We start from the raw sequence: 26,597 nt of genomic DNA, 5'->3' as shown, positions 1-26,597 counted from the left end.
AACTGTGTGACTATATCAAATATACTGTAACATATACGGTATAACCGCAATAAATACATATACAGAACATGTTATGGTGCATGGGTGAGGTAATCTCCAAAAGAGTATAATGACAATAAAGGGCATTTTGATTCTGATTCGAAGGTGGGTTGAGACATAGTAAGGGTTTGATGTTTGCTGCACTATAGTGTATTGGAGACTTTGACCTCTGATTACCAACAGAATGTTTGCACATCTATTTGATAGTTCTTGTGACGATTTTAAAGTTTGTATCTTTATAGCAGCAGAGGAATTATTGTCATTTTTTATCAGTTATTAAAGTAAACAAATGTTTTCTTTGAAATAGATTCTGATAATGTTACTGTAATGGATGCATGCGATGTTGCTACTCGACATGTCCTCACTGGCCACTTCATTGAATGCAATGGCATAATCGAATAAACTCCAATAACACTACAGCAAACTGCCAAAAACAACAAGTGCGTTGCATAGGGTGGCGCGTGTGACCCTGGGGAACATGCTTTTTTTCCCGCAGTACTACAAAAAAGTGTAATTGCACATCCTCTCCAGTAGTTGGCATTGGCACTCTCATTGCCCTTCGTTTACAGCGAGAATTAACTCAACGGTGTCGGTTTGTTTTGCAATGAAAATGCTATTATTTATAGTTGCGGCGGAGAGTCGGTGTGTGGGGGGGGGGGGGGGTTACGAATAGTTTTCTTCTTTCTAGGAGGGGGGTGTAACAGAAAATAATTGAGAAGTACTGCTGTATCATGTTTTGTATGTTTTGAATTATCCCGTGAGTGGCTGTTCATACTGAGTCACCCCAAATGCTGAAGACTTTTAATCCCTTTAGCTTGATGAAGCTGTTCATTATTTGGCAAGAATTTTGGCTGGTTTCAATATATTGACTGCATCGGGAAGAGTGACCAGTCTATATTAAAATGTGGTAGCGCTCGAGTGCACGTTTATTGAGCTCACTATCTCATACATTTGCGCAATGTCACTGTTGTTTTTTTTTTTTCGTTTCGTTTTTTCAGAAAATCACTGACACGATTTGACTCTTTGATTAAAAACTTTCATGGAAAATAGAAGCGATAAAATATTCTCTCTCCATCTCACCGTATTGGATCGAAGCGAGACCCTCCCTCCGCAGCGGGCACAGAACTTGGTCTGGCAGTAAGAGCACAAGTTCCCACAACCATCTGCAAACTTGGTCTTCTGGCAGATGCCGCAGGTTGGAGCATCGTCTCGGTGAACTGCTGAGCCTGCTGCAGCTGTGGCCTGCCTGATCACCGTCTCCCTGTAGCTGGAAAGCTGCTGCTGGATGCCCCTAGGACATATAAAATGTTTAGTGAGTGCTGGACGAAATACAGAAATATGTAAAAGGAAGCTGAGGTAAATGTTGACAGGCACTCGTTCAGCTGGAAACCATGAGATGCCACTTAATGTAATTGAATTGCTACTTTTACTGACAAAATAATTAAAAAAAAAAATCATGATTGTATAGTCAGAGTCATAACACATTTTTTTAAAGTTTGAAACAATCAAACGTGTGTCCACGTGTTTGAGGGTACTTTGAGGAAAACAAAACTCTTCCAATTAATATACAGACATCATGATTACATTATAGATGCTATGTGCAGATTAAACGTATTTCACCTTGAGGAAATTGAGCAGTGTGCAAATAGTTTGGGAAGAGAATGAAAAATACACACAATGAGAGTGAAATGATATGATGTGAAATCATATGAATGATATGATATGATATGAAATACATCCGGGCTGAGGTTCATATAGTTTACTTATCGGGTTGTATGTAGATGAAAGGGCAGGAGTGACAGGGAGGTCGCAGGATGGAAATAATGAAAATAACTGAGGCAGCGTAGAAGAATTTGTAAAGTTAAAATGAAAGGACATTGAGTGAGTGGGAGAGAAGGAGAATGTGGAGAGCAAAAATAAACACCTAAGGACTTTAAAAGGATGAAGGGAATATAAAAGAAAAAGGCATATAACAAAATTAAAAATGAGGGTGAACAAAGATATAACAAGAGATGTTGCTGTAAACTCGTCACCCCGTGTCTGTGTTCTATTTCAGTATCCAAATTACAATCGGATTTTCTACATATACGGGTTGTTTATACAGGCGGTCCTCTTTGACATCGCACAAGACAGCCGACTTGATTACAAACAAAGTTAGCGCATTTTTATTTGAGACTGTTATGCCTACAAGTGATTTTAATACAAATATGTGCCAATATCATGGCTTTTTGAAGTTATGAATGAGGTACAACGAATGACTTCGTGCAGTGGTGTGAAAAAAGTTGACATCATGGGGCTCAAGAGGACATGCTCAATCATCGCCTTAATTATGGTTTTAAATTTGACTGCTTTATATTTAAGGACTAACCTTTAATTAACATTGGCTGTTGCACGCATGAACCTCACACCTGAGGACCTCATCTTGCAATACTGTTTGGATTCAACTCCTCTGACCGGTTCCTCAACAAAACACAGTAAACCCCTCTTATTTTTTTGTACAGTTCATAACTCTCTTTTAGCCAAACTGCCGTTGATATTGGGTGTCATTCACTGTCAACCATCAGATGACGGCAAACTTAATATTATTATTATTGAACTATAAACTAAATAACTTATTATTATATTATTTAGTTTGAGATGGTGTGAATTTGAAAGAAGAACAAAACAAGAAGTATTTTAGCACATCTGATTTATTTGATGTGAAACTGATTGAATATCATCTGCTGTAATCCTGCTTTTTACACCTACAGAAAGCGACAGCTGCATTTTATTTTTTTATTGTATTTAATTATAGGCATTTTATAATGCACCTCTATGGGCATGACTATTGGAGAACAGTATATTGTCAGATAGGTTACGTTTATTGGCTTGTAAAAAAGTGAATTTATTGACTGTAAACACAGAGTGATTGTTACATTGTGACACAGTCTGTACAATATTTAAACCTCTTTCTCTCTATCAATACATTATACATGTTCAAATGCATTTGTATTACTTGCAAACTGTGTTTAAAGACCTAAAAATATTAAGTGTGTATATGCTCTAAAAAACTGCTAAGAGACTATTTACAAAGGATATTTCTATTTGACTTATTGTGGGTTTTTTTCTGGAATTTAACTCCTGCAACGAAGAGGGGATTACTGTATAAAAGTGTTTCTTCACAAATATCTGTCTTTGTCCCGTGTCTGCTATTGGGTCAACTTTCCTGCACGAACCCAGATGCTATATTCACGAACAAATTCGGGATGTATCTGCTTTCTCTGGTTGAATTGTCCTAAAATACCCTATCGCAAGCACAGAAAGGAAGATCCTGGGATCTGGGGTCAAACACTCTCCTATTTAAACACATACAAAAGCAAAAAAAAGGCACACATACTTAACACATATACATATATATATACATATATATACATATATATATATATACATATATATATATATACATATATATATATACATATATATATATACATATATATATATATACATATATATATACATATATATATATATATATATATATATATATATATACACATATATATACATATATATACATATACATATATATACATATATATATATACATATATATACATATATATATATATATATATATATATATATATATATATATATATATATATATATACCCAAGAAGCACAAGCCAAAGGTCACAAAGAGGTCACCTGCTGCTGCTGCTGCACCACAGGATTTACTACCGGATCCATGACTCGCACTGTGTATGAAATACTGTAATCTGAAGATGGTGGAGGCCGAACAACAACGAATAATTGCTGTGTTCTCTAATACATCATGTCGATGGTGTAATCATTATCAAGTCAAATTCTTTCTCACCAACTCAATATCGTCCCTGCGAGACCCTTCCACATCTCTCACTTAGTTATCCATGAAAAGTTAACAAAAACAGTAACTCATCTGTTTCCAACTGGTTTTGGATGAGAATCTGTATCCTCAATCATAGCACAATCATGATTAAAAAAAAAAACAATTGGAGAAGACCTTCTGCTTGGCATTCAGTACTTGTGTCCAAAATAAGGCAAATAAAAAGACAAAGCCCCTCAGTCCTTGAGGTTCATTACTGCTGCAAAGCCAAATATTGGCTCATGGTGTCTATAGTCCTTAGCTTTTAGAAAGCAGGTTGGCATATCGTTGGGATTCGGAGCCAGCTTCCACTATTCCCTTTTGGGATTTAGTCCTCTGTGGCCTACATGAGTCATTCCCCTTGTACTTCGATCAACATTCAAATAGGAAGCAGAGATTTTGTGAAACAGTTGACCAAATTACCATGAACAACCTACATAAAAAATGATATCAATTTGAATTGTATCAGTTTGTTACCCCTTCTGATGTGAGTTGCTCTACTTTACATTTGACGTCAAGTTTCAGAATATTTCTAACAATTTGTCTGAGAGTTTTATGCATGCAAAGCACATCCACCCACACTCATTTTAACACCTTTTTATTTGCAGCAAATTCTTTAGCACTTTTTTTTCAAGGATCTGAACTTTTGAGACTTGCATTGTGTATGACGCACCACAATTCACACATTCCAAATGATTATTTGCACCAGTTTTAGGATGTTAAATAATAATAATAATAATAATAATAATATAATCTTTCCATTCTTTTTTTAATCAACAAAATAATCCCATACCTACAGTCTATATGGAAAGAAAATGCCCATTTCATTAAAATAGACAAAACATATCATGTAAAAAATTATGCAAATAGTATGTATAGTACATAACGGAGCCATATTGTCAGTGTTGATAATTCAAAACAGTTCCCAGCTGTCTTCCTTACATTAATGTGACTTGTTTTTTAAAAAAAAAAAAAAAATTACAACCCAAGTTTTACCCTCTTTCTTTAGCCTTTCTCACTCAATTCACATATGAATTTAATACTATAATGAAGCGGAGGGGTCGTAACAAAGCAGCAGCACAGAGTCTGAAGCATCGATTGCATGTTTACTCAGGCACGCTGTGCTTTAAAACCAAGAGGCCATTTTCTTTAAAAATACAAAATCTTGTCAATTGGGGTACACAGAGCCAAAAACAAATCCCTCACAACCCTTGTCAACAATTTTGTGCCACTTAGCTGAAGTTGACACTGATAGCAAATTGTTGGGTCACGGTTCCATAAACCCTCTCAGCAGCTTTGTTTACCTTTTGGCTATGATGTGATAATATTATGGTAAATATTATGGTAATGGATATAGGACGACATTTTTATGAATTGTAGTCACATAGTCGCATTTCAGTAAAATTCAAAAAGGTTTGTTTGGGAAAATGCACCTATCCAAAGATTTACTTGGTTGTGTAATTTTACACTTGACAATTAGGCACCCCAGAGAATTGTTATTTTAATTTAACATCACATGTCCAATTTTACAGTGTTTTTATTAGTAAATTAAATATAATTACGATGATGGTAATACTAATGTGTTTAATTAATGGATTTCTACAATAATTCAGTGTTTGATGTACGCTGCTGCCATATTTGTGTGTCTTCCGGCACCTTGATCAAATTCACCACCTGTACCTCATATTACCTGCTCTAAAGGATAGTCTTTTTTCTTTCACCAACCCAGTTGGCATCTGAAGTCAAATCAATATGGCATCAAAATAATTAAAATGATGTCATATTGAAGTTTAATTGACATCACATGGCCACTGGGAAATTGATGGAAAAAAAAAGAAGAAGAAAAGACCCGACATGGGGCACAGTCAGCTAAACTGAAGAACACGGAAATCTGAACTTGCCCCTGCACCAAAATGAATAAATGTTTTTTGGTGAGCCCTATTACTGTTTTATATTGGGTTTTTTTTTCTAAATGTAAACAAATCCAAATCCGACCAATGCCTCAGAACAGATTGTGTTTAATCTTAGAGTATACACTGAGCACATACTGAATAATATGTGATGTGACCATATGGAAGCAGGGACATACAGGCTCTCTCCCTTGATCTGTCAAACTGAGACAGGTGCTGCTATTCCAACTTCCCTCTCATCCGTTACAGAACTTATCCTGCTGGGTTGTTCTGCGTGTTGTCCCCATAACTCACGACATACAGCTGACCCATCTTTCCAACCTCCCTTCAATGTTAACTCACAGACTTTGAAGGGATGGTCACTCTTTAAAGTGTGTTTATCTCTGGAAACATCTATGAACATGCAGCCCAAGGGAGCCAGGATGGCCGAGTGGTCTAAGGCGCCGCGTTCAGGACCCAGTCTCCCCACGAGGCCTGGGTTCGAATCTCAAATTTCCCCATTGTGGGACTAATAAAGGGAATATTATATTATTATTATAAGACAGAGGGTGGAAAATGTGTTTATTTTATTCAAGTGTAGACATTGGACACCTCACCAAATTCGGTGTCTTTTCTCTCACCTCTCCTTCACCTTTCTTGGCCTATCCACTATTAATTGCTCTAGTTAGTTAAAAGTGAAGTACAGATTTTGCAGTCTTGGCTGATATTAGGGCTGCAAATATTTTGGTATTCGGATATCCATCCATCCACCCATCCATTTTCTAAGCCGCTTCGCTTCACGGGAGTTGCAGGGACCCTCGAGTTGATCCTAACTATCTTCAGGGAGCAGACACAAAGTCAAAAAACCATCCACGCTTGTAATAATATCTACGGACAATTTAGAGTGCTCAATTAACCTACCATGCATATTTTAAGAATGTGGGTGGAAACCAGAGTTCCCGGAGAGAACCCACGCAGGTACGGGGAGAACATGCAAACTCCACACGGGAAGCCCGAAGCCAGAATCGAACCTTGCACCTCTGCACTGTGAGGCCATCGTGCTAACCAGTCATCCACCATGCCACACTGAGAGGTAACAATGAAACAAAATCATCTGTCATGACCCGTGTCTGCCACGTCAGTGTTTTTGTTGTTATTTTCTTCCCTCCTTCCTGCCATGTGCCTTTTGTTATTGTTTTCATCACCTCCCTGCCATGTGCCTTTGTTATTGTTTTCCTTCTCACCAGCTACGCACCTGTTCCTAGTCATCATCACGCACCTGCTTCCCATCTGCTCCCCTAAGTACCCGGACTATTTAAACCTTCCAGACCGACAACGCAGTGTCGGGTCATTACCCTGTTTGCCTCCTGTTGCCACGTCACCTCGGACTCTCACGACTTGCGCTTCGCTCCCGTTGTTGCACTTGTCTTCGTTCCCTGTCCGCCTGGCTCGTTCCCGTCTCGTGTTTGGTCCTTGTCATCGTCCAGTTAGTCTCGTTCAGTTGCCTGTGTTGTTTCTTTGCCCACGCCCCGTTGTTCGTCCCCACCAAGCTCCACAATAAATCTCCTTAAAGCTTCACCTACCCCTGCTTCCTCGCTTCTTGGGTCCACCTCCTCATCGCCGCAAGGCGACTCCTGACAGAATGACCCGACCTCGAAAAAAGGACCCAGCGAGGGGCTCGCGGCGGCGTCATGGACACCGCCGCACGGACCCCCCCCACCAACCCGCCGATCAGCTCAGCGCCACGTCTGCCACGCTACCCGCTTCCCCAGATTACGAGGACTTGTTCGAAAAGACAGCCTACCTTTTGGACTCCCGCCGCGCTGAGCTGGGCGCACGACTGGCCCAGATAGCGGAGCAGGTGGCCTCGATCGCGGAGAAGGGCGCCGCCGCGGTACCACCCCGGGAGACTATCATGGAGCTGACAGCTCAGATGGTGGAGCTGGAGGTCAAGATGGTGGAGAGCATGAGGCTGGCACAGCTGGCCGACCGACAGCTGGCTGAAAGGCGTCCCGCCTCCACATCATCTGCAGCAACCCACGTCGCCTCCACGTCCGTAGCAGCAACCCACGTCGCCTCCACGTCAGCTGCAGCAACCCATGCAGCCCCCACGTCAGCTGCACCGACCGTGCAGCCTCCGGTGCCTGCCCCTCACCAGCCTGCCGACCAGCCCCGTACCTCGTCTTCCTTTCACGGTAACGCCCTCGTCTTCCTTCCCGACCTTCCTCCACACTGTACCATTGATTCCGATTACGACGACAATTTTGATCACCAGGCCAATTCACCCACTCACGCTTTAGTTGATAATGATTTAGCAGATGATTCTGAGCACTATGCCCCGCACGTTTTTGTCGACTCGGATCACGAGTACGATGCAGACCACATCTACGCCTTGTTAGACGCTCAGCGCCACCCGGACACAGTTAGTACCAGTCACTTTTTCCCCCCCGAACCATTCCTGACACCTTTTTCGTTTGAGTCTTCCAAGACCACCTCCCAATCCACCTCGCGCACTTCACGTCCCAAATCACGTAGATCACGGCCACGTCGTTCCCCTCGTTCACCATCGGTTTTAGCACCTGCTCACGTTCCCCTGGCACCCCCTAGCTCGCGTTCACCAGCCCCTGTAACCTTGGTCCCGCGTGTTCCCCATTCCCCTGATTCCCTATGGCGGCAGGCTGATAGGGATCAGGGCCCCCGGTTCGGCTGTGCCCGGACCGACTGCTGCATCCGGCCCTCTGTCGCCCCCCCGCCAGCTAATGAGCTTTGTCCCGGCTCCTCTCCAGCCGCAGCGTCCCATCCCGGCTCTCTGCCAGCTGCTGAGCCCCGTCTCAGCTCCCCGCTAGCTGCTGAGCCCCGTTCCGGTTCCTCCCCAGCTGCTGAGCCCCTTTTCGGCTCCCCGCCAGCTGCTGAGTCCCGTCCCGGCTCCTCTCCAGCCGCAGCGTCCCGTCCGGGCTCTCTGCTAGCTGCTGAGCCCCGTCTCAGCTCCCCGCTAGCTGCTGAGCCCCGTTCCGGCTCCTCCCCAGCTGCTGAGCCCCTTCCCGGCTCCCCGCCAGCTGCTGAGCCCCTTCCCGGCTCCCCGCCAGCTGCCGAGCCCCTTCCCGGCTCCCCGCCAGCTGCCGAGCCCCTTCCCGGTTCCCCGCCAGCTGCCGAGCCCCGTTCCGGTTCCCCGCCAGCTGCCGCGCCCCGTGCCGGCTCCCCGCCAGCAGATGAGTCCCGTTCCGGCTCCCCGCCAGATGATAAGCCCCGTCCCGGTTCCCCCCGAGCTGCTGGGGCCTGTTCTGGCCTCCCGAGAGCTGCTGACCCCCGCTCCGGCGCCTCGCCAGCGCTTCAAGTTCCTGTTCCGGCGGAGCACGTCCTGCGTCCGCCACCAGTCCCTGTTCCGGCGGAGCACGCCCTGCGTCCGCCACCAGTCCCTGTTCCGGCGGAGCACGCCCTGCGTCCGCCACCAGTCCCTGTTCCAGCGGAGCACGCCATGCGTCCGCCACAAGTCCCAGTTCTGGCGGAGCACGTTCGGCGTCCGCCACAAGTCCCTGGTCCGGCGGAGCACGCCCTGCGTCCGCCACCAGTCCCTGTTCCGGCGGAGCACGTCCTGCGTCCGCCACAAGTCCCTGTTCCGGCGGAGCACGTCCTGCGTCCGCCACAAGTCCCTATCCCGGCGGAGCACGCCCTGTGTCCGCCATCAGTCCCTGTTCCGGCGGAGCACGCCCTGCGTCCGCCACCAGTCCCTGTTCCGGCGGAGCACGCCCTGCGTCCGCCACCAGTCCCTGTTCCGGCGGAGCACGCCATGCGTCCGCCACAAGTCCCAGTTCTGGCGGAGCACGTTCGGCGTCCGCCACAAGTCCCTGGTCCGGCGGAGCACGCCCTGCGTCCGCCACCAGTCCCTGTTCCGGCGGAGCACGTCCTGCGTCCGCCACAAGTCCCTGTTCCGGCGGAGCACGTCCTGCGTCCGCCACAAGTCCCTATCCCGGCGGAGCACGCCCTGTGTCCGCCATCAGTCCCTGTTCCTGCGGAGCACGCCATGCGTCCGCCACAAGTCCCTGTTCTGGCGGAGCACGTTCTGTGTCCGCCACAAGTCCCTGTTCTGGCGGAGCACGTCCTGCGTCCGCCACCAGTCCCTGTTCCGGCGGAGCACTCCATGCGTCCGCCCCAAGTCCCTGTTCCGGCGGAGCACTCCATGCGTCCGCCCCAAGTCCCTGTTCCGGCGGAGCACGCCATGCCTCCGCCACAAGTCCCTGTTCCGGCGGAGCACGTCCTGCGTCCGCCACAAGTCCCTGTTCCGGCGGAGCACGCCATGCGTCCGCCACAAGTCCCTATCCCGGCGGAGCACGTTCTGCGTCCGTCCCCAGTCCCTGTTCCGGCGGAGCAGGCCCCGCGTCTGCCACAAGTCACAGTTCTGGCGGAGCACGCCTTGCGTCCGTCACAAGTCCCTGTCGCGGCGGAGCACGCCCTGCGTCCGCTACCAGTCCCGGTCCCCGCTGCGCCCGGCCCGCCGCGGCTCCAAGTCCCGTTCTCGGCGGCGTCCGATGAACCGCCGTCGCCTCTCGCCTCTGGCCCTGCGGTGCCAGATGAACCACCGCCACTTCTCGCCTCCGTGTCGGCGGCGTCCGACGATCCACTACCGCTCCAGATTCCTGCCTCAGCGGTGGACGATGACCAGCCGCCGCCTGCCGCCCTTGCCTCGGCGGCATCCGACGAACCGCCGCCACTCCACGTTCCTGTCTCAGCGGGGTTGGAGGACCAGCCGCCGTGCCACGTTCCGGTCTCGGCGGGGTTCGAGGACCAGCCGCCGCTCCACGTTCCTGTCTCGGCGGGGTTCGAGGACCAGCCGCCGCTCCACGTTCCTGTCCCGGCGGGGTGCGATGACCTGCCGCCGCTCCACGTTCCTGTCTCAGCGGGGTTCGAGGACCAGCCGCCGTGCCACGTTCCGGTCTCGGCGGGGTTCGAGGACCAGCCGCCACTCCACGTTCCTGTCTCGGCGGGGTTCGAGGACCAGCCGCCGCTCCACGTTCCTGTCTCGGCGGGGTTCGAGGACCAGCCGCCGCTCCACGTTCCTGTCCCGCGGGCACTCGACGATCATCCGCCGCTCCAAGTTCCCGTCCCGCCGGCGTTCGACGACCAGCCACAGCTCCACGTTCCTGCTTCGGCGGGGCTCGACGACCTGCCGCCGCTCCACGTTCCTGTCTCGGCGGGGTTCGACGACCAGCCGCCGCTCCACGTTCCTGACTCGGTGGGGCTGGACGACCAGCCGCCGCTCCACGTTCCGGTCTCGGGTGCGCCCGGACGTCCGCCTGAGTGTTCACGGGTGGACTTGTTGATCGGGCCTCCCGGACGCCCGCCTGAATGGCCCCGTCGGGACTTGCTGGTCTGGCCCCCTGGACATCCGCCAGACTGGCCTATTCCGCGGGCCTTGGTCCCGCCTCCCGGACGTCCGCCCGAATGGCCCCGTCGGGACTCGCTGGTCTGGCCCCCTGGACATCCGCCAGACCAGCCTAGTTCGCGGGCCTTGGTCCCGCCTCCCGGCCCCCTTCCGCCCACCCTCGTTCTTGGACTTGGTTTCATTTTTGACTGTTTTCGTTTGGGACGTCTGGAAGCCGTCCCTTGAGGGGGGGGTACTGTCATGACCCGTGTCTGCCACGTCAGTGTTTTTGTTGTTATTTTCTTCCCTCCTTCCTGCCATGTGCCTTTTGTTATTGTTTTCATCACCTCCCTGCCATGTGCCTTTGTTATTGTTTTCCTTCTCACCAGCTACGCACCTGTTCCTAGTCATCATCACGCACCTGCTTCCCATCTGCTCCCCTAAGTACCCGGACTATTTAAACCTTCCAGACCGACAACGCAGTGTCGGGTCATTACCCTGTTTGCCTCCTGTTGCCACGTCACCTCGGACTCTCACGACTTGCGCTTCGCTCCCGTTGTTGCACTTGTCTTCGTTCCCTGTCCGCCTGGCTCGTTCCCGTCTCGTGTTTGGTCCTTGTCATCGTCCAGTTAGTCTCGTTCAGTTGCCTGTGTTGTTTCTTTGCCCACGCCCCGTTGTTCGTCCCCACCAAGCTCCACAATAAATCTCCTTAAAGCTTCACCTACCCCTGCTTCCTCGCTTCTTGGGTCCACCTCCTCATCGCCGCAAGGCGACTCCTGACATCATCTTTCAAGCAGAATCATCTTTTCTTTAGAATTTCTTTTCTCATGACATACTGTAAACATATGAATAATTCATTGTGAGAACTTCACAGCCGATTTATTTTTAGCAACATCCATCCATCTATTTTCTATTCCACTTGTCCTCATTAGGGTCTTGGGTTAGCTGTAACCCAATCTAGCAGACTCTGGATATATAAACTCCACACTGGTTTCTTTCAAAATTTTCGAAGCACAATCACTTCGTGCAAAGTTCAATAAAAAAAGCATACACTGTAGCACCCACACCCACTAAATTGCCAAACACATTTTTATCACAACTCTGTATTAAATATATAATACATATTGGGTAAGAGAAAAACAGCACCATCTGCTGGATCTGGCGCTTCACTGATACCAGCTCCAATCACTGATCACAAGTTGCTTATAGTAAAGAAAGGTAAATCAGAAACCATTTTAACAATTTCAGTTTTAAAAGGAATAGAAATGGTACAAACCTTACATAGGAGAAAACCGCCTCATGTATTAATGACTAGTTTGGAATTGCTCACAATTGGCTAATCAATATTACAAAGCGGAGTATCCGTTAAAAAATACTATGGGAAATGAAAGGCCTTAGCTGTCACAGCTGGTGTATTAATAAATATATTCAGAAAGGCATGCATGTCTATTTTGGGATTTTAAATTAAGATTAGATAAATCACTAACAATAAATACAACTGGAATGAATGAAGAACCTGAGAGGAGAGGAGAGGAGAGAAGAGAGGAGAGGAGCGGCAGATGGAGGACGCACCAGAGCCAACAGTAGAGTGAAGTGGGCAGTGTGCTCCCCACACAGGAGTCCATATGGCCTGGTAATGCCAGACACAGACACAGCACGTATGCACGTAAAGATGGCAAATTGGTAGAGGTACAACACAAATGTACAGTACCTCAAGGAGATGTAAGCCCCCCCCCTCCTTCATTCCGTTCAAGAATGACTTTGAGGACCACTTTATTTAAAAGGTTAAACAGTATAATAAATCCTCAGACATTATTGTGCCAAGGCCAAACAATTCTAATTTGGATCAGCACCAAACTGATACCATCGATATCATATCCTGCTTGCTGTTTGTCAGAATGTTGTCATTAAGATTCATGCAATTTACTGAGAAATGTGAAAGGTTTAAGAGGTCTTGCAATGCTAACAGAACTTCTATAAACTATGTTTGTGTTGATTTTGTTTTGTACTTTGTTTTTTACACCTGTCTAGAAACAGAGCACGTAAATCCCACCTTTTTAGTTTAGCGCCATAATTGTTCCACAAATTAAAACCTCAAGCAGAAACACAACCTTTGCTTGATTTGTTTTATGTTGTCACATGTCCCGCTTAAGTTATAATAACTCCCCTCTAATTTGTTTTCATACTCTTTTTATTTTAATTTGGCAAGATTTTGACTTGTTCTACGGTTTGCCTAATGCCCAAAACTATATTTTTTGTCTTGTTTAAATTTAGTGATAATTTGTTAGTGTGGGAAAATAAAATTTAATTATATTCCACAATAGAAGTTGTTTCAGAGCCGCTAATAACTATCAACAATCACAAAGTTGCTAACACAACAGGACTGTCTGAGTTTTAGAGGAAGCAGACACACAACAGTACAAATGCAACCAATACTTTTATTTATTTATTTATTTAGTTATTTATTTATTTATTTTTCAGCCTTTGATTAGTGTGTCACAGTGGATGACTGGTTAGCAAAACTGCCTCACAGTGCAGTTATTGTGGGTCTGACTCCAGTCTTTGGCCTTCTGGCTTGAAGTTTGCATGTTCTCCTCTTGTCTACGTGGACTTTTTCAGAGTATTCCGATTTGTGCATCTCACAACTCATCACAACTCGTCCCTAGATGCTGCCACAACTTCCTCAAAGAAGACTGAAGGCCTGATCCTTTTTTGGCCGGCCACAAGTGCACCAGATTTAAGCTTGTCAAAATTCAGCAGCCCTGCTTGGTAAAAGTGAAATGGGACACTCTCAGACATTGAGATATGAAACAGAGATTGAGTTAAACATGTCCTGCATGGTCCCTGCTTAGGCAGAAGCTCATGGACCAGGATAACAGCCAATCCCTGAAGGAACTCAGGAAATGACTCCTCGCCAATCTCTGGGCTCACAGCACAGCACACTTCAGGGCTGCTGGGCCATTGCCATGGTACCTTGCTATCAGGAGAGATTTCTCGTCCACGTTTAGTGATGTAAAGTATTATATCCTTACACGATATATATATATATATATATATATATATATATATATACACACACACGCACACCCCCCCCCCACGCACGCACACACACACACACACACACACATTACAATATGGATCATTGACATAGTGGTCTGTGGGACCGAAAGTTATACAACACAGTTATACAAAACTGTCAGCTTCATTTACCAGCCGGGACAACCTAAAAAAAGGAGCAGGCTTGGAGAATGGGAATTGAGACTTCACCAACACAGCCAATGGTCACAAGATTGACTCGCAAAAATAATAAAAATGACATGCATATACTACTAACTGCAGGATGAGGATTAAAAAAAAAAAAATAAGAGCTCAGCTTTATCACTGGTGCGCAGAACACGAAAAAACAAAAGCTTAATATAATGGCTGGCACACCACACGCTAGTCATTCGTCTTTAAAAAGTCACTACTTTGGATGACATTTCCACTGTGAAAAGCACTAGCTTTGAACTATTGAATATACAGCACTTAATACAAAAACCCACGAGAATGAGGTCAAATTTCATCTAGGTGGCGTTCCGATTGTTTGGAATAAACGTAAACCGGAAGCTCATACACCTCAGAATCTTTCCACCAGAAGAACGTAATTCTTCGCAAGATCCCCATGCACCAGATATTTGGTATCGGAAAGATACAGAACCGGTATCCTGGTCTTTGTGTCAATTATGGGGTCAAAACAGCTATCTGGTGCAGGTCGCCAGTTTCTTTAAGTTGTAGTAAATGTTTGCAAAATCGTTTTTGCATGAGCAGGCAATGAAATAGTACGAAAAGAAAAAGTACTAAAAGAGCACCAAAGAGCCTAGCTGCGTATGCGTCAGTGTTAACTCGCCCAGTGGCGAGCAAGGTAACAGATATCATATGATAGGGAATAATTCAGCACGATTAATTATTGTTGACGTATGCAAACAAACACAGATATAAATGACCCAGTATTGAGTTCATTCAATCAAAAAAAAAAAAGCGGGTCAATTTTATTCATCAAACAATAATGATTCTAGTAATTATCGTGACAGGCCTACTGGTTGCGTTAGTGCGAGTGCATATGTTTAATGTTCCCATCAACACAAGAAGTGTATTCGACATTGTGCTTTTTATCACAGAAACTAAAAACAACTGAAGAAGAGTGTGGTTTTTAACTCACTCTCTTCTTCAGTACTTTATAATTTCTGCATTGTGCAGATGCCAACCACAATTGTGCACATTGCTCCATTCATTAAACATTTCAGGATCTCGCGATACGTTCCATCGTGAAAGGATTCCCTAAGATGGCATTAATGAAGTGCTATTAACACTGCTGCAATACATACACACATATATATATATATATATATATATATATATATATTGGGTTCTAACGTGATCATGAAAACACATTTAATAGCAAAATAAATGCCACATGATCTCAAAGTAAAGAAATGAATCATTAAAGGCCTATAGCATGGATAAAATTACATTCGGCATCTAATCATTAACAGATAAAATATACTAATGAAATATATCAATATATATATAAATATAATGAAAGCATGAATTGCCAATAACTCAAAATCAATTAAACCTGCCATCGTCCATAAGCATATGGGTCGTAGGAAGGACTGAGCGATATATCGTTATCATATCAAAATGGAGATATGAACATTCAAGATATGAAATGAATGGCCAAGATCACCCCTTGCCACTCGCTGGCCATCTAACATCTGCATCATGCATATGACATTTCTGCCATTTCCACATGGATGCAGTATTCTTAGACCTCTTGACCTCAATTCCTTTGGAGTAACTGCATAATTAAAGGCGGTATCTCAATTAGCTTGTGAGTGTCTGCGCACAGCCCGAATGTTGATTTTTAATCAGGGTTCGTTCAAGGTGCTTGCAAAGGGTTGCTAATACGTTCGTAAGACATTCGCAAAGAGTTTTAAGGGTTACAACAATTTTTTTAACATGTTCCAAATTTGATGGCAACAAGAAAAAACTGTTTCCGAATGCCTGGTGAACATCTGTGCAACTTTGAACGAACCCTGACAAAAAAATAACATTCGCCATGTGTGAAAACCTTCGCCATTCAGTAAGATACGGGTTTCAAGAAAAAAAGTTACAATTGATGCTGAATACAAACTCCAAAATAATCTGTCTCGAGTGAACAACATTTAATTCTTAAAGACAATGTCAAGCAAAACCATTACTTTCACAACATAGCCAGCAAACAACAAATGCACACAGATACCGGGTTTGCCCAACACAATCATAACACAAGCAGGAACAACCCTAACAAACAAGAAAAGTTTAGAATTATAAAGAATTAAGACACATGGCGACATTGTACTTTTTTTATATGATTTGAATGAGTCACCGATTGCAGTATCCAAAATCACGTCGACCGCTAGTGACAATTGATCACTCGGATTGGCTGTTAGCCAGTGAAACAGTGCATGGGAGAGAAGTAGACTATGGGTTCGTGCACAAAAACAATCAATGGCAGTGAATTAGGAATTATATAATAAATTCATATCTGCAAAAATTGGCTTCTTTACTTGTTGTTTGAGTTGTTTCTGCTTGTATTGTGAGTGTGTTGGGCAAAGCATCGCACTGTGAAAAAATGTCTGTAATAATCTGTAAAAAAGAAATACAACAAATACCAACATTTTGCAATGGTTAAAGGATCATAAACGTAATTGTTTTTGAATGCCTTTAAATTTTGTAGATTTAATGCACATTGAGTTACCTTGTACATGATATATACAGTAAATAAAGGTGCCTTGCCTTTGAATCCAATAATTCGCCCATTGCATACATATACAAAGTTCATGGATTGTACCTTGAAGTACAGAAATTGACTCATATTGTAACCCGATTTTTGACAGTTTCGTATGCCACAACTAAAATAAAATGAGAGGTTGTACATGAACGGAATGATGATTTTACTGACTAAAAAAAATTCTGTTATTAGAAGAAAAGCACCTGCGAAAAAGACACAAATTATATAGTGTTATAAATAACAGTGGTACCGTTAGATTCTTCAGCGCAGCAGCTGTGTACCATCAATCTCTGTCAAAACGACACACATACTCCAAACATATAGTACACAAGGATAAAACATAAGACACGTGTTATCCTTTGATCGTTGTATGGCGAAAAGAAAGACTTTATTGAGTGTAGACGTTATGCTGAAATCGAGGCAAGCTGAATTTCAGAACACAAATAAGCCGAAAGGAATGGAGATGCTTATATTACTTCAAAGCGAGATGACGGGTTGTTTCAAGTAAACATTGGCAATTCACGTCTGTATTAATGATCAAAAAACTCTCACAAGCGCATGCGCACAACACACACATGTATAGTGGGGAAAAAAGCCACCACACCAGCATTCTGACTGAAATACCACACCAGCAAAATATCCAGAACGTGAATAAGTTGTGAACCAACAAAGCAAGTAAACAGCCACGCATGATTCTTGAATAAAATATCTTTTTTACCCCCAAAAACAACAAACAATACCATGAATGTTATGTACCAATGTGCACGTTCATATTGGCATCTAAAGCAACAGTGTTTTAAACTACCTCGGATTTCACTACCTCGCCACGGGTGGGCCCACCAGCCAAGATGCTTAGAACAATGCTAGATGCACCGGCCTATATGAAGGGTTGAGTACCTAGGTTAAAAAGAAACGCTTAATGGCTTTTTGGGGATGACATTTAACCAGAAATTTGACCACTCCCTTTTGGAGCTTGGCTCGTTTTTATTTCCATCTCAGCCCATCCACGTCATAGTGGCATTGTAATACTTAATGTTTCCTAGCTTGATTTGTCACATTCTGTTGTCATTGAGTGTCTGATAAAACATTTTTATACATTACACATTTAGCCGATGCCGGCACAATCACAATATGACAAGTGAGGAGGGAGGGAGATATTACATTTGAGGTTGCCAACGAAAGAGCCCATTGAACCTTTTTCACAAAAGAAACTACATGAGCTCCAAACCCATCGGGCATCTAAAATTTGACATATAATAAATATTATTTTCCTTTTTTTTTTTTTTTTTTTATTTCTGTTGAACCGGGTGGCTCGTTCAAAGCACTATGTATTGGATGTGGTTAATGTATTAGCCATAAAGACTGCGAATAATATTTGTGGAATTGAGTTCGATTGACATAATACAATCAAAAACAACGGTTTGGTATTAATTCAATGAGTTCTGACTTGATTATATATCTTCAAGGAGCAAGTGAACGATTCAAATCGCTTCACGTTGCCACATCCAATCCGGCTGCGATGTCGACGTACTCAAGATGGCGTCTGGATATAAGTACTGTAAATGTTGACTAAGGTAAGACTTGCCAGCGGTTGTTATAAAGGGCGCCATTCAAGATTGACTGGAAGCGATAGTGCTGCGCGAGAGTATGGTTGCATCAAATATATGGCACTAAGCAATGTCTGTAAGGCATTAAGAAAGAAACTGGATATGATTTCATTTCGGCAAAGCGGGAAATTATGTGCAAAGGGCCAGTTTGCCATTATCTGGAGTGACCATACCTTAGCTCACGTCCCCACCTATTAAAATATATATCCGACCTTACAATCTAGCAACACATATGTGTAAATGATTCATTTCCATGCACATTTCAAGTGAAACATGGCACGCACGTACAGTATGGTTTTGTTACGAGCTGAGCGTACTGACGGGAAAGAATAAATATGAAAAAGCACTGCGTGGAATTATCAGATGGATAATGTCAATCATTATGTTGAAAGCTGTTGTAGTAGTCACCTGACTGATGGACATACACTGTATCGTACATACAGGAGGCAATCTCAACACCTATGCGTGTTTTCTTTGAAATGCAATTCTTACAGCTGCAGTTGTTATCCTAGTGACTCATCCAAGGTGTAAGATCGATCGCACAACAAAACAGCAATTGTGAAGCAAAAGAACAGACAGTTACGATGACTAATGGAGCGCCCGATCTGAACTCACTTTTTAAATTTCAATTTCAAACTCCCGTCAACTGGGTAAGCCACTCACCGGACATCATTTTGCTGCGGAGGTTTTTTCTGGCCAACCAAGTTTACTGTTCTGGCTTGAATAGGCTTTTCTTCTCTGTAATACAAAAAATAAGAAACGGTTGTCAATTTCGTTGTATTAAACATATAAACTTTTGTTTATTGACAGTTGGTACTAATTTCACAAGGACTACTATTTAACATCATGTAAAGCATTTGCATTTTTTTATCTGATTTTCAGAGCAAATAATTTATGAATGAGTGCGTAATTCAACAGGTTTTCTTTACTTTAAATATCATTTTATGTTTCAGAAACATTGGTTAAATTAAATAGTGATTCAGATCTAACAGTGAGCATTAACTGATCCTTCATAAAACGTGTCACCTCAAAATGACACTGGTATAGGTTGGTTAAGACAACAGACTCTTGTCCAAAGACAACCTGATTGAAGCACAACTATTGGGTTTAATGGTGTTCTATATACTTTTCATATTTCATGTGTAATTCAAATATTCAATTAATGTACGTGTGACAAAGCTTGTAATCTCATTAGCTTTTTCCTCACATGGATACTGCTGTTGTATGCAGTTGGCAATGCTAAAAATACATGACACATACACATGTGCTCAAAATATGCAGCATTTGCATATTATTGTAGAAGAAAATACAGTCGAAGCATGCACACAAACATCACAGGCTCACTGAAAATTACTGTACACATGATCCATTTCTTACATAAAACATTTTCTATGTGGCTTCATGAATGTGTGTCTTGTGAAAAGAAAAATAAATGCAGGTTTTGCATCCAGAATAGCAGCTGTTTCTGTCAAATTAAAATAAACATTTTGAAATCATTATTCACTTCCTGTTAAAATTGACTCAACAGAATATTCCAGTTTTCCTATCTGTAGAACAACATACCAACCGCATTTTGTCTATTAACTCACCATGTACCCGATACAGCTTTAGTATTTAGACACACTTTCTTGAATAATTCAGAAAGTTGGGCAAGACCCATTGACCTCATATTTTAATTTATTTGCATTTTTTCCAACTCTGGAAACTTTTGGGACGGAACTTGACTGGTTCGAACAGAGCCTTGTTCTACAATTGTGATTAAGGCCCTCCAAATCAGATATTTCTGACCCCTCCAACTCGCAACTTGCAAAAGCTCCCAGCTGTGAGATTGCGGTGTTGAAGCAACACAGGCTATGCAATGTGTATCCTTTTTGTTTTGTTCCTTGTTCCACTGGACCGTTCTCCGATACTTTTGTGAATAATTTGCATTTGTCAACCATTGAGCTATAATCAGAAAGAAAAGGTGGCTTTGGTATGTCAATCTACAGCCAAACACTAATGAGAAAGAACAGTGCTGAGGCCAGTTGAAGTGAAGACGTACTGTAGGTGCTGACAGTCTTATTTGCAGCATCAACGGTATGACATGTCTGAATCCTTGGCTTCTGAAACATTACTAAAAATGATGCATGGCCACTTAGAGCAGGAGCTATATATTGGACATTTCCTACTTTAGATGCAGTGAATCGATCCTCCATTCCAGTGCTGGGCTATCAGTCCACGCAGTGTGCTTAAAATAGAACCGAATCGTACAGCTTGAGGAGCGTGTAGCTTAGGTGGGTCATCCTATCTATCTATCTGCTCGGCTCGGTAAGCAGCATTGTGCAGATACTATGAAAAAAATGCTTTAACTTGATGGATTACGTGGTACTGGCGAAAAGGGTTCATTTCCGTACTGATCGCAATGATAAACATCGGACCTTTCTTCATAGATGCACATATGAAGACCATATAAAGGAAGACAGAGGAGGTGGATGCACACAGTGGATACAAGTCACTCCTGATTCAAAATGACATTAAACAGGCACCTTCTCCCCACTCTGTTATTGGTCTACTGGTTCTATAACAGCGAGTCTGTTTGCAAGAGCTCTGGCCTACATATCGTGCATAAGGATGGGAAAGGCTCAACCGCACCCCAGAGCTGGGAACAGCAGCTGTTGAGATGGATGCTGCACAGATAAAAGCCAACAGGGAGGGTTTTACTTTTACTATGTGCCGTGTCAGGCATCAGTGAGCTTTCTGCTATTCCATTGCCCTCTTCCCGCTGCATCTGTCAATGAAATACTTCAGGTTAAAAGCAAATACAGTCCACTTGACTGAAGCAGAAGCATGACTCATGGTGGTGATGCTAATGAGACAAGTGCAAATGAGAAATTTGTTTCTATTTCTCAGAGAAGGGAGTAAGTGGGATATCATGCTGCTGGTGATGAGCCGTGTGGTGACATACACTTCATCCAACCATCATCCTCAAGTTACCCATCGACCAACATCGCCATCGAAACATGATACAGGCCCGTTTTCACTTTTTGTCATTCATTTATTGCAGTAAGTGTGTGTGCATGTGAGCCCCCGTGTGTGAGTGCACGTGTGCACGCGCGTGTATGTGTGTGCGCGCTCGACATAGGGAGAGAGAGAGATCGAGAGAAAGAGAGAGAGAGAGTAGCAGAATATTTACACCCATGCCATGCACACACACACACACACACACACACACACACGTATAAACACATGCATGGTCAGAAACAGAAGAAAAGAGCCGCGGTACTGATGCTGAAGCAATAGTTATACAAGAGAGGAAGAGGAGTTCACTCATACACACACGCACACAGAAATCTTTCTTTAGCTTACTTTAGCATGGCCTCCTCCTTTGCTTCTTCCTCCCGTTGCCGTGCCAGTACAGCCATGATGATCTTCCTCTCGTCCTCAGTCAAGTGGCTCAAGTCGGGCTCCGGGATGGCCTGAGCGACGGGTGGACCCCGAGGGCCTACTGAGGCGAACATCTTGCCCACCACTACGCTCCTCTTCCTTCCCCTCGATTGGGATCACGGATCACGAAAACCCGCTGGCGGAGCCCACAGATCACGACATGGCCTGCGGATGAAGCAGTTTAAGGAGCGAATGATGCGGAGTTCCCATGGCGGTTGGGGGGAGGCACCCGGCGCGGCAGCGGCGAGGGCGGCGGCGTCGGTGATGGTAGCTATGACAGCGATGGTGGTTGTGGTAGCGCCAATGTTCCGGATTGCAGTTATTGCCTCTCCTTTTCCCTCTTGCAGCTCCGGTGTCGAACCCCCACCCCCCTCCCACCCGCCCGCCTCTCCCCTCCACCACCTCTGTTTCACGGGGAGCCCATTTCTCCGGGGGTCGGTGCGGACGCTGGCACGCGGTAATGATCCGGGTTCCGGCCGATCAGAGGAGAGGGAGGTGGCGAGGCAAGGCGGTCTGCGCTCGACCACTGGTCTGGCTGCGTCGCTGCAAGGCGAGGCGGGCACTTCTTGCTGATGCTGATGCTGATGCTGCTGTCAAGGAGACAGAGCCGTCAATGGGACCGCAGCCCCTCAAGCGCGTTCACTTCTTTTGCAGCAGGAACGCGCCGCCCTAATTTGAGAATGGGGGGCTCCACTCGCCGGGAAAATGCGCGCTCACGGCGGCCTGTAGCACGTATCAAAATAAAGGGTTTCCTCAGGGGCGAGTGATCAGGTCTTCCCGCCCACATCTTACTGTTACGTTACAGCTTCGGTACATTTACCTAAAAATAACTTTCAAGTATTTCGTTTTCAATTTGAGCCTTAAGGCAAAGCAAGATGTCTGCAACATATAGTCAATTCAACTGTAAATTTAATTATTTATCTTATTAACTTCCTCTGCTCAATCATCAGCTGCTCTTTTGGTTCCTGTCTCTTTAAGGCTTAAACGTCGCCCGCAAGAGAACACCTTTCTCTGATTGGCCGGCTTTAGGAATCCTGTAAAGGAGCATCACACTGTTCAAGACTGCCCTGTCATTTACATGGAAAGTAGCACAACATTCATTGGCTAAGTCCTCTTGAACACAAGTAAACCCCCTCTCCATCGCGTGGGTTATGATCCTGACCTCCCCACTCCTGAGATACAGAAATATCCCATTTAAATACTTTAAGGTTTGTTTTTGTAGCTCTTACTGCTGTTCATTTTTTAGGCCATGAAAAACGCTTTTAAAATAAAACAAACATATTTAAACATATAATATTGTACAAACAGCTGTAACAGTGCAGCTCCATTACATTTTTTTGCCAAACAAACTTATCATCTTACAATATAAATGAATAATCATGTCTAAAGATGAACATTATAAAACAAACCTTGGCAAAGTATGGCTGAGGGCCACTCAACTCACCACAGTTTTTGACTGGCTGTCACAGAGGTCATGATGTCCAAATAAAATGTAAAATATTGGGTACTTTTATTTTGAAAGTTGTACTTTTAATTTATGTGCACCCAAAGGGACGGACGGTGGTATAGGCGAGGGAGCGAGCAAGAGCTTCAACCTGTATTTGAAATGTCATAATTTTAGCAAGGTTTTCACTCACTATTACTGACATTTCTATAAGCCCTCCAGCAACAATCCCCCCCCCCTCCCAAAAAAAGAGACAAACAGAAATGACAATAGTGGCTCAAATGTTAGCAACATTCCTACTTCCTGCACGATGGAGGGAAGCGGGCCAAGAAAATTTGACCTGATAATACTGTATGGGAATCTGCAGTTTCGTAGATCAGTCCATGAGCACCTAGCTAACAGTGGTCTTCAATCCTATTCCTCGAGGGCCGGTGTCCTGCCCGTTTTTCAGCTTTCCCTGCTGCAACACACCTGAACGATCGTTATCTACCTTTTGTAGACCTTGCTGATTATCTGATCATTTGAATCAGCTGTGTTGCAGTTGGGAGAATTGGAAAACCTACAGGATACCGGCCCTCGAGGAACAGGATTGCTAGCACCTCGGGGGATATGTCATATTTTAAAAGGTATTTAAAAAGTAGCATCAATGCAAGAAAAAAGACCTTCATCACAGCAGTTGCCTCCCTGCCACCGAGAATGAGAACGAGCATAAGCCCAAGTGTGTCACTAAAATTCTAAAACACTTAGCAAATAATTTAATATTCAGTGTTGACTTTTGGTTATGGCAGTCTTTTAAATTAACAAATATTTTAAGATAATATTTTGTTAGCAGTTCTTGCTTATATTTAAAATTAAATAAATAACTACTTTCAGAGAACAGATCTGTACTATGATCCCAGAAAATATATATATATTTTTTTTTTGCTATTTTGATAATTATTTGTATGTAATTTACAATTAAGTTTTCTTTCTCTATTATATATTTTTATTTCCAAATAGTTGTAGTGCAGGGGTCTCCAAACTTCTTGGAAGAGAGAATGCAAAGTGTGACCATTTCCATACACACTTCTGAAATAAGACAAAGTCATTTGCTAAAAAGATCTTGAAATGTTTGGTCAAAATGAATTATATTTATGTATGTGAAGACACTGACCAGCACACGATTTCTCACAAGAAATCAACAGTAGTTTAACAATGTAAAAAAAAAAAAAAAAAGTATACAACACATTACATTTCTATAAATTTCTGTGAATATTAAAATTTTCAAATGATAACTTGTGGTGGCACAGTGGCCATTTGGTTAGCACATCCGCCTCACAGTACGATTTCGGGCTCTGGCCTTCCTGAGCGGTGATTGCATGTTCTCCCTGAGCCTAAGTAGCTTTTCTCAGGCTACTCCGGTTCCTCGCACATTCCAAAGACATGCAATACAGGTTGTTTAAACACTCTAAAATTGTCCCTAGGTATGATTGTGAGTGGGAAAAGGAGGCCTTTTTGAAATCGTCACTTAATTCCTAATTTCTCCAAAAGGAATTGATAAAAAATGAAAATGATAACTAATTGCAGTTTCCTGATCAAACAATATAAAAACAGAGCTTGTTCATGAAAATGGGCCATCTCGACCGGATAATTCCTTTAATCAGAAAACCTTAGTTTAGACTATCAGGGCACAGAGAAAATATTGAAAGAAAAATGTTTGACTTGACTTACTCTTTGTTGCATTTTTTTCCCCTTCGCTTTACTTTTACTTTTATAGTTTAGTTTTTTTATAATCGTTACTTTTATACTTTTACTTAAGCAAACAATCATTATCTGGCTAATTTACGATTCAAATCCGCTTACTTTATTATGAACTTATTATGGTGGTAAGTGTTTTGTCAGTAGGTTGACGGGTTGACTTCCCCTCTGTTCTGTCTTTCAGCGGTTTTGGACCCGCCCCCCTTCCACCCTGTAATGGTATGCCCCAGGAGCAGGCGGGAGGCGCAGGTTACGTGATGTCAGAATAAGGAAATACTGGCATGTTTGCACGCACACTGCTGTCTCACGTCTCTTCATACACAAACATAGTAGTGGTGCTTTTGACGCGTTCGGAGGTAATTTTTTAAATGAATTTTTAGAACTTTCTTGTGAATACATCACACGCACTAGGTACGATTCGTGGGCTGGACTAAACTACCTCCGGCCTTTTTTCATCGAACACTTTTTTAAAAGTTGACACCCCCCACCTCCTGCCCCAAAAATGTTTCTCCCCGGGGACGTATTGCCCAGCTCTGCAAATAATGCCTTCTACGTTGTGCATGGAGAACCAGATGTAAGCAAAAGGCGAAAATAAATGATTTGGTCTTATTGTTCATATACTTAAGGGAGTCTATTTCATCTCAGCAACGGCATGCAAATATTTTTCTCTTAAACTTGAAAAATCCAAACACTTCCTACACAATATTGAGAAAGAGATGGCCTACAACAAAGTTGTTGCCTCCAAAAAGGACAAAACAACCTGCTTTATTAATGCTCATTGGTCTACTGTATTTATTTTCCACTGCAAAATTGTTTGCCAGACCAAAGGAGTGAACAATCACTTCCTTTGCCAACCAGTTAATTAACATTCACACTCTGCTTTGGAGGTTGGAAAACTGCTTTTTATTATTGTTATTATTATTATTATTGTCTTAGCTTTTGTATTTTTGCTCTCCCAAATTAAATTTGTTGAATTGTGTTAATCTGTTTCAAATTTTATAATTGTTGTAGATAATTCCCAGACACTAAAAATATGACATTTGTACAGGCTTTCAGATTTTAAGGGCAGTGGAACAGGCGGACTGATGACAACACTGAAAACCTTTCTGAAAATGAGCCTCAAATTAAAGAGGATCGGAGCCATGAGGAATAATGACAAAGGTTATGTGGCACGAAATGGTCTGTGCCCGGTTATTAGGTGATGCCAACGACAATGGTGTTTGCTGTATCACCTCTGTCAGCAGTTGTTCAAGGTGAGGAAGGGGACTTTGCAAATATTTCATATCTTTGTCGCGCAAATTACAAAAATGCAATAACTATCCTATATTACTGTATCCAATTTAGCAGATAAAATATAACATTATATATATTTTTTCCAACAAGTCTTTTTGAGGCACAGCCA

The 26,597-nt window shown here is 43.6% G+C and overlaps 1 protein-coding gene and 1 long non-coding RNA gene across 11 annotated transcripts in view; one reads left to right on the top strand and one right to left on the bottom strand.

Moving 5' to 3' along the window:
* The window catches only part of rims1a (regulating synaptic membrane exocytosis 1a), a 77,208-nt gene extending 54,839 nt beyond the window's left edge, over positions 1-22,369 (bottom strand). For all 10 annotated transcript variants that reach the window (XM_088305625.1, XM_088305631.1, XM_088305632.1 and 7 more), the window contains exons 1-3: positions 21,937-22,369; positions 19,255-19,329; positions 1,120-1,330 (exon numbers count right to left, since the gene is read on the bottom strand). In XM_088305625.1, coding sequence (XP_088161751.1) covers positions 1,120-1,330; positions 19,255-19,329; positions 21,937-22,088 — 438 coding nt within the window. In that variant the 5' untranslated portion in view covers positions 22,089-22,369. The remainder of the gene's footprint in view (positions 1-1,119; positions 1,331-19,254; positions 19,330-21,936) is intronic.
* LOC148330565 (uncharacterized) lies at positions 21,782-26,034 on the top strand. The gene is made up of 3 exons (XR_015845177.1): positions 21,782-22,281; positions 22,362-23,222; positions 24,458-26,034. It is a non-coding gene; the product is annotated as an uncharacterized LOC148330565 (long non-coding RNA).
* The last annotated feature ends 563 nt before the right edge of the window (positions 26,035-26,597 follow it).

Source organism: Idiotropiscis lumnitzeri, chromosome 9 (genome assembly GCF_059441095.1).
Source record: "Idiotropiscis lumnitzeri isolate Australia: NSW breed Sydney's pygmy pipehorse chromosome 9, RoL_Ilum_1.0, whole genome shotgun sequence".
Taxonomy (NCBI): Eukaryota; Metazoa; Chordata; class Actinopteri; order Syngnathiformes; family Syngnathidae; genus Idiotropiscis; species Idiotropiscis lumnitzeri.
This window is presented reverse-complemented; position numbering and strand designations above follow the sequence as displayed.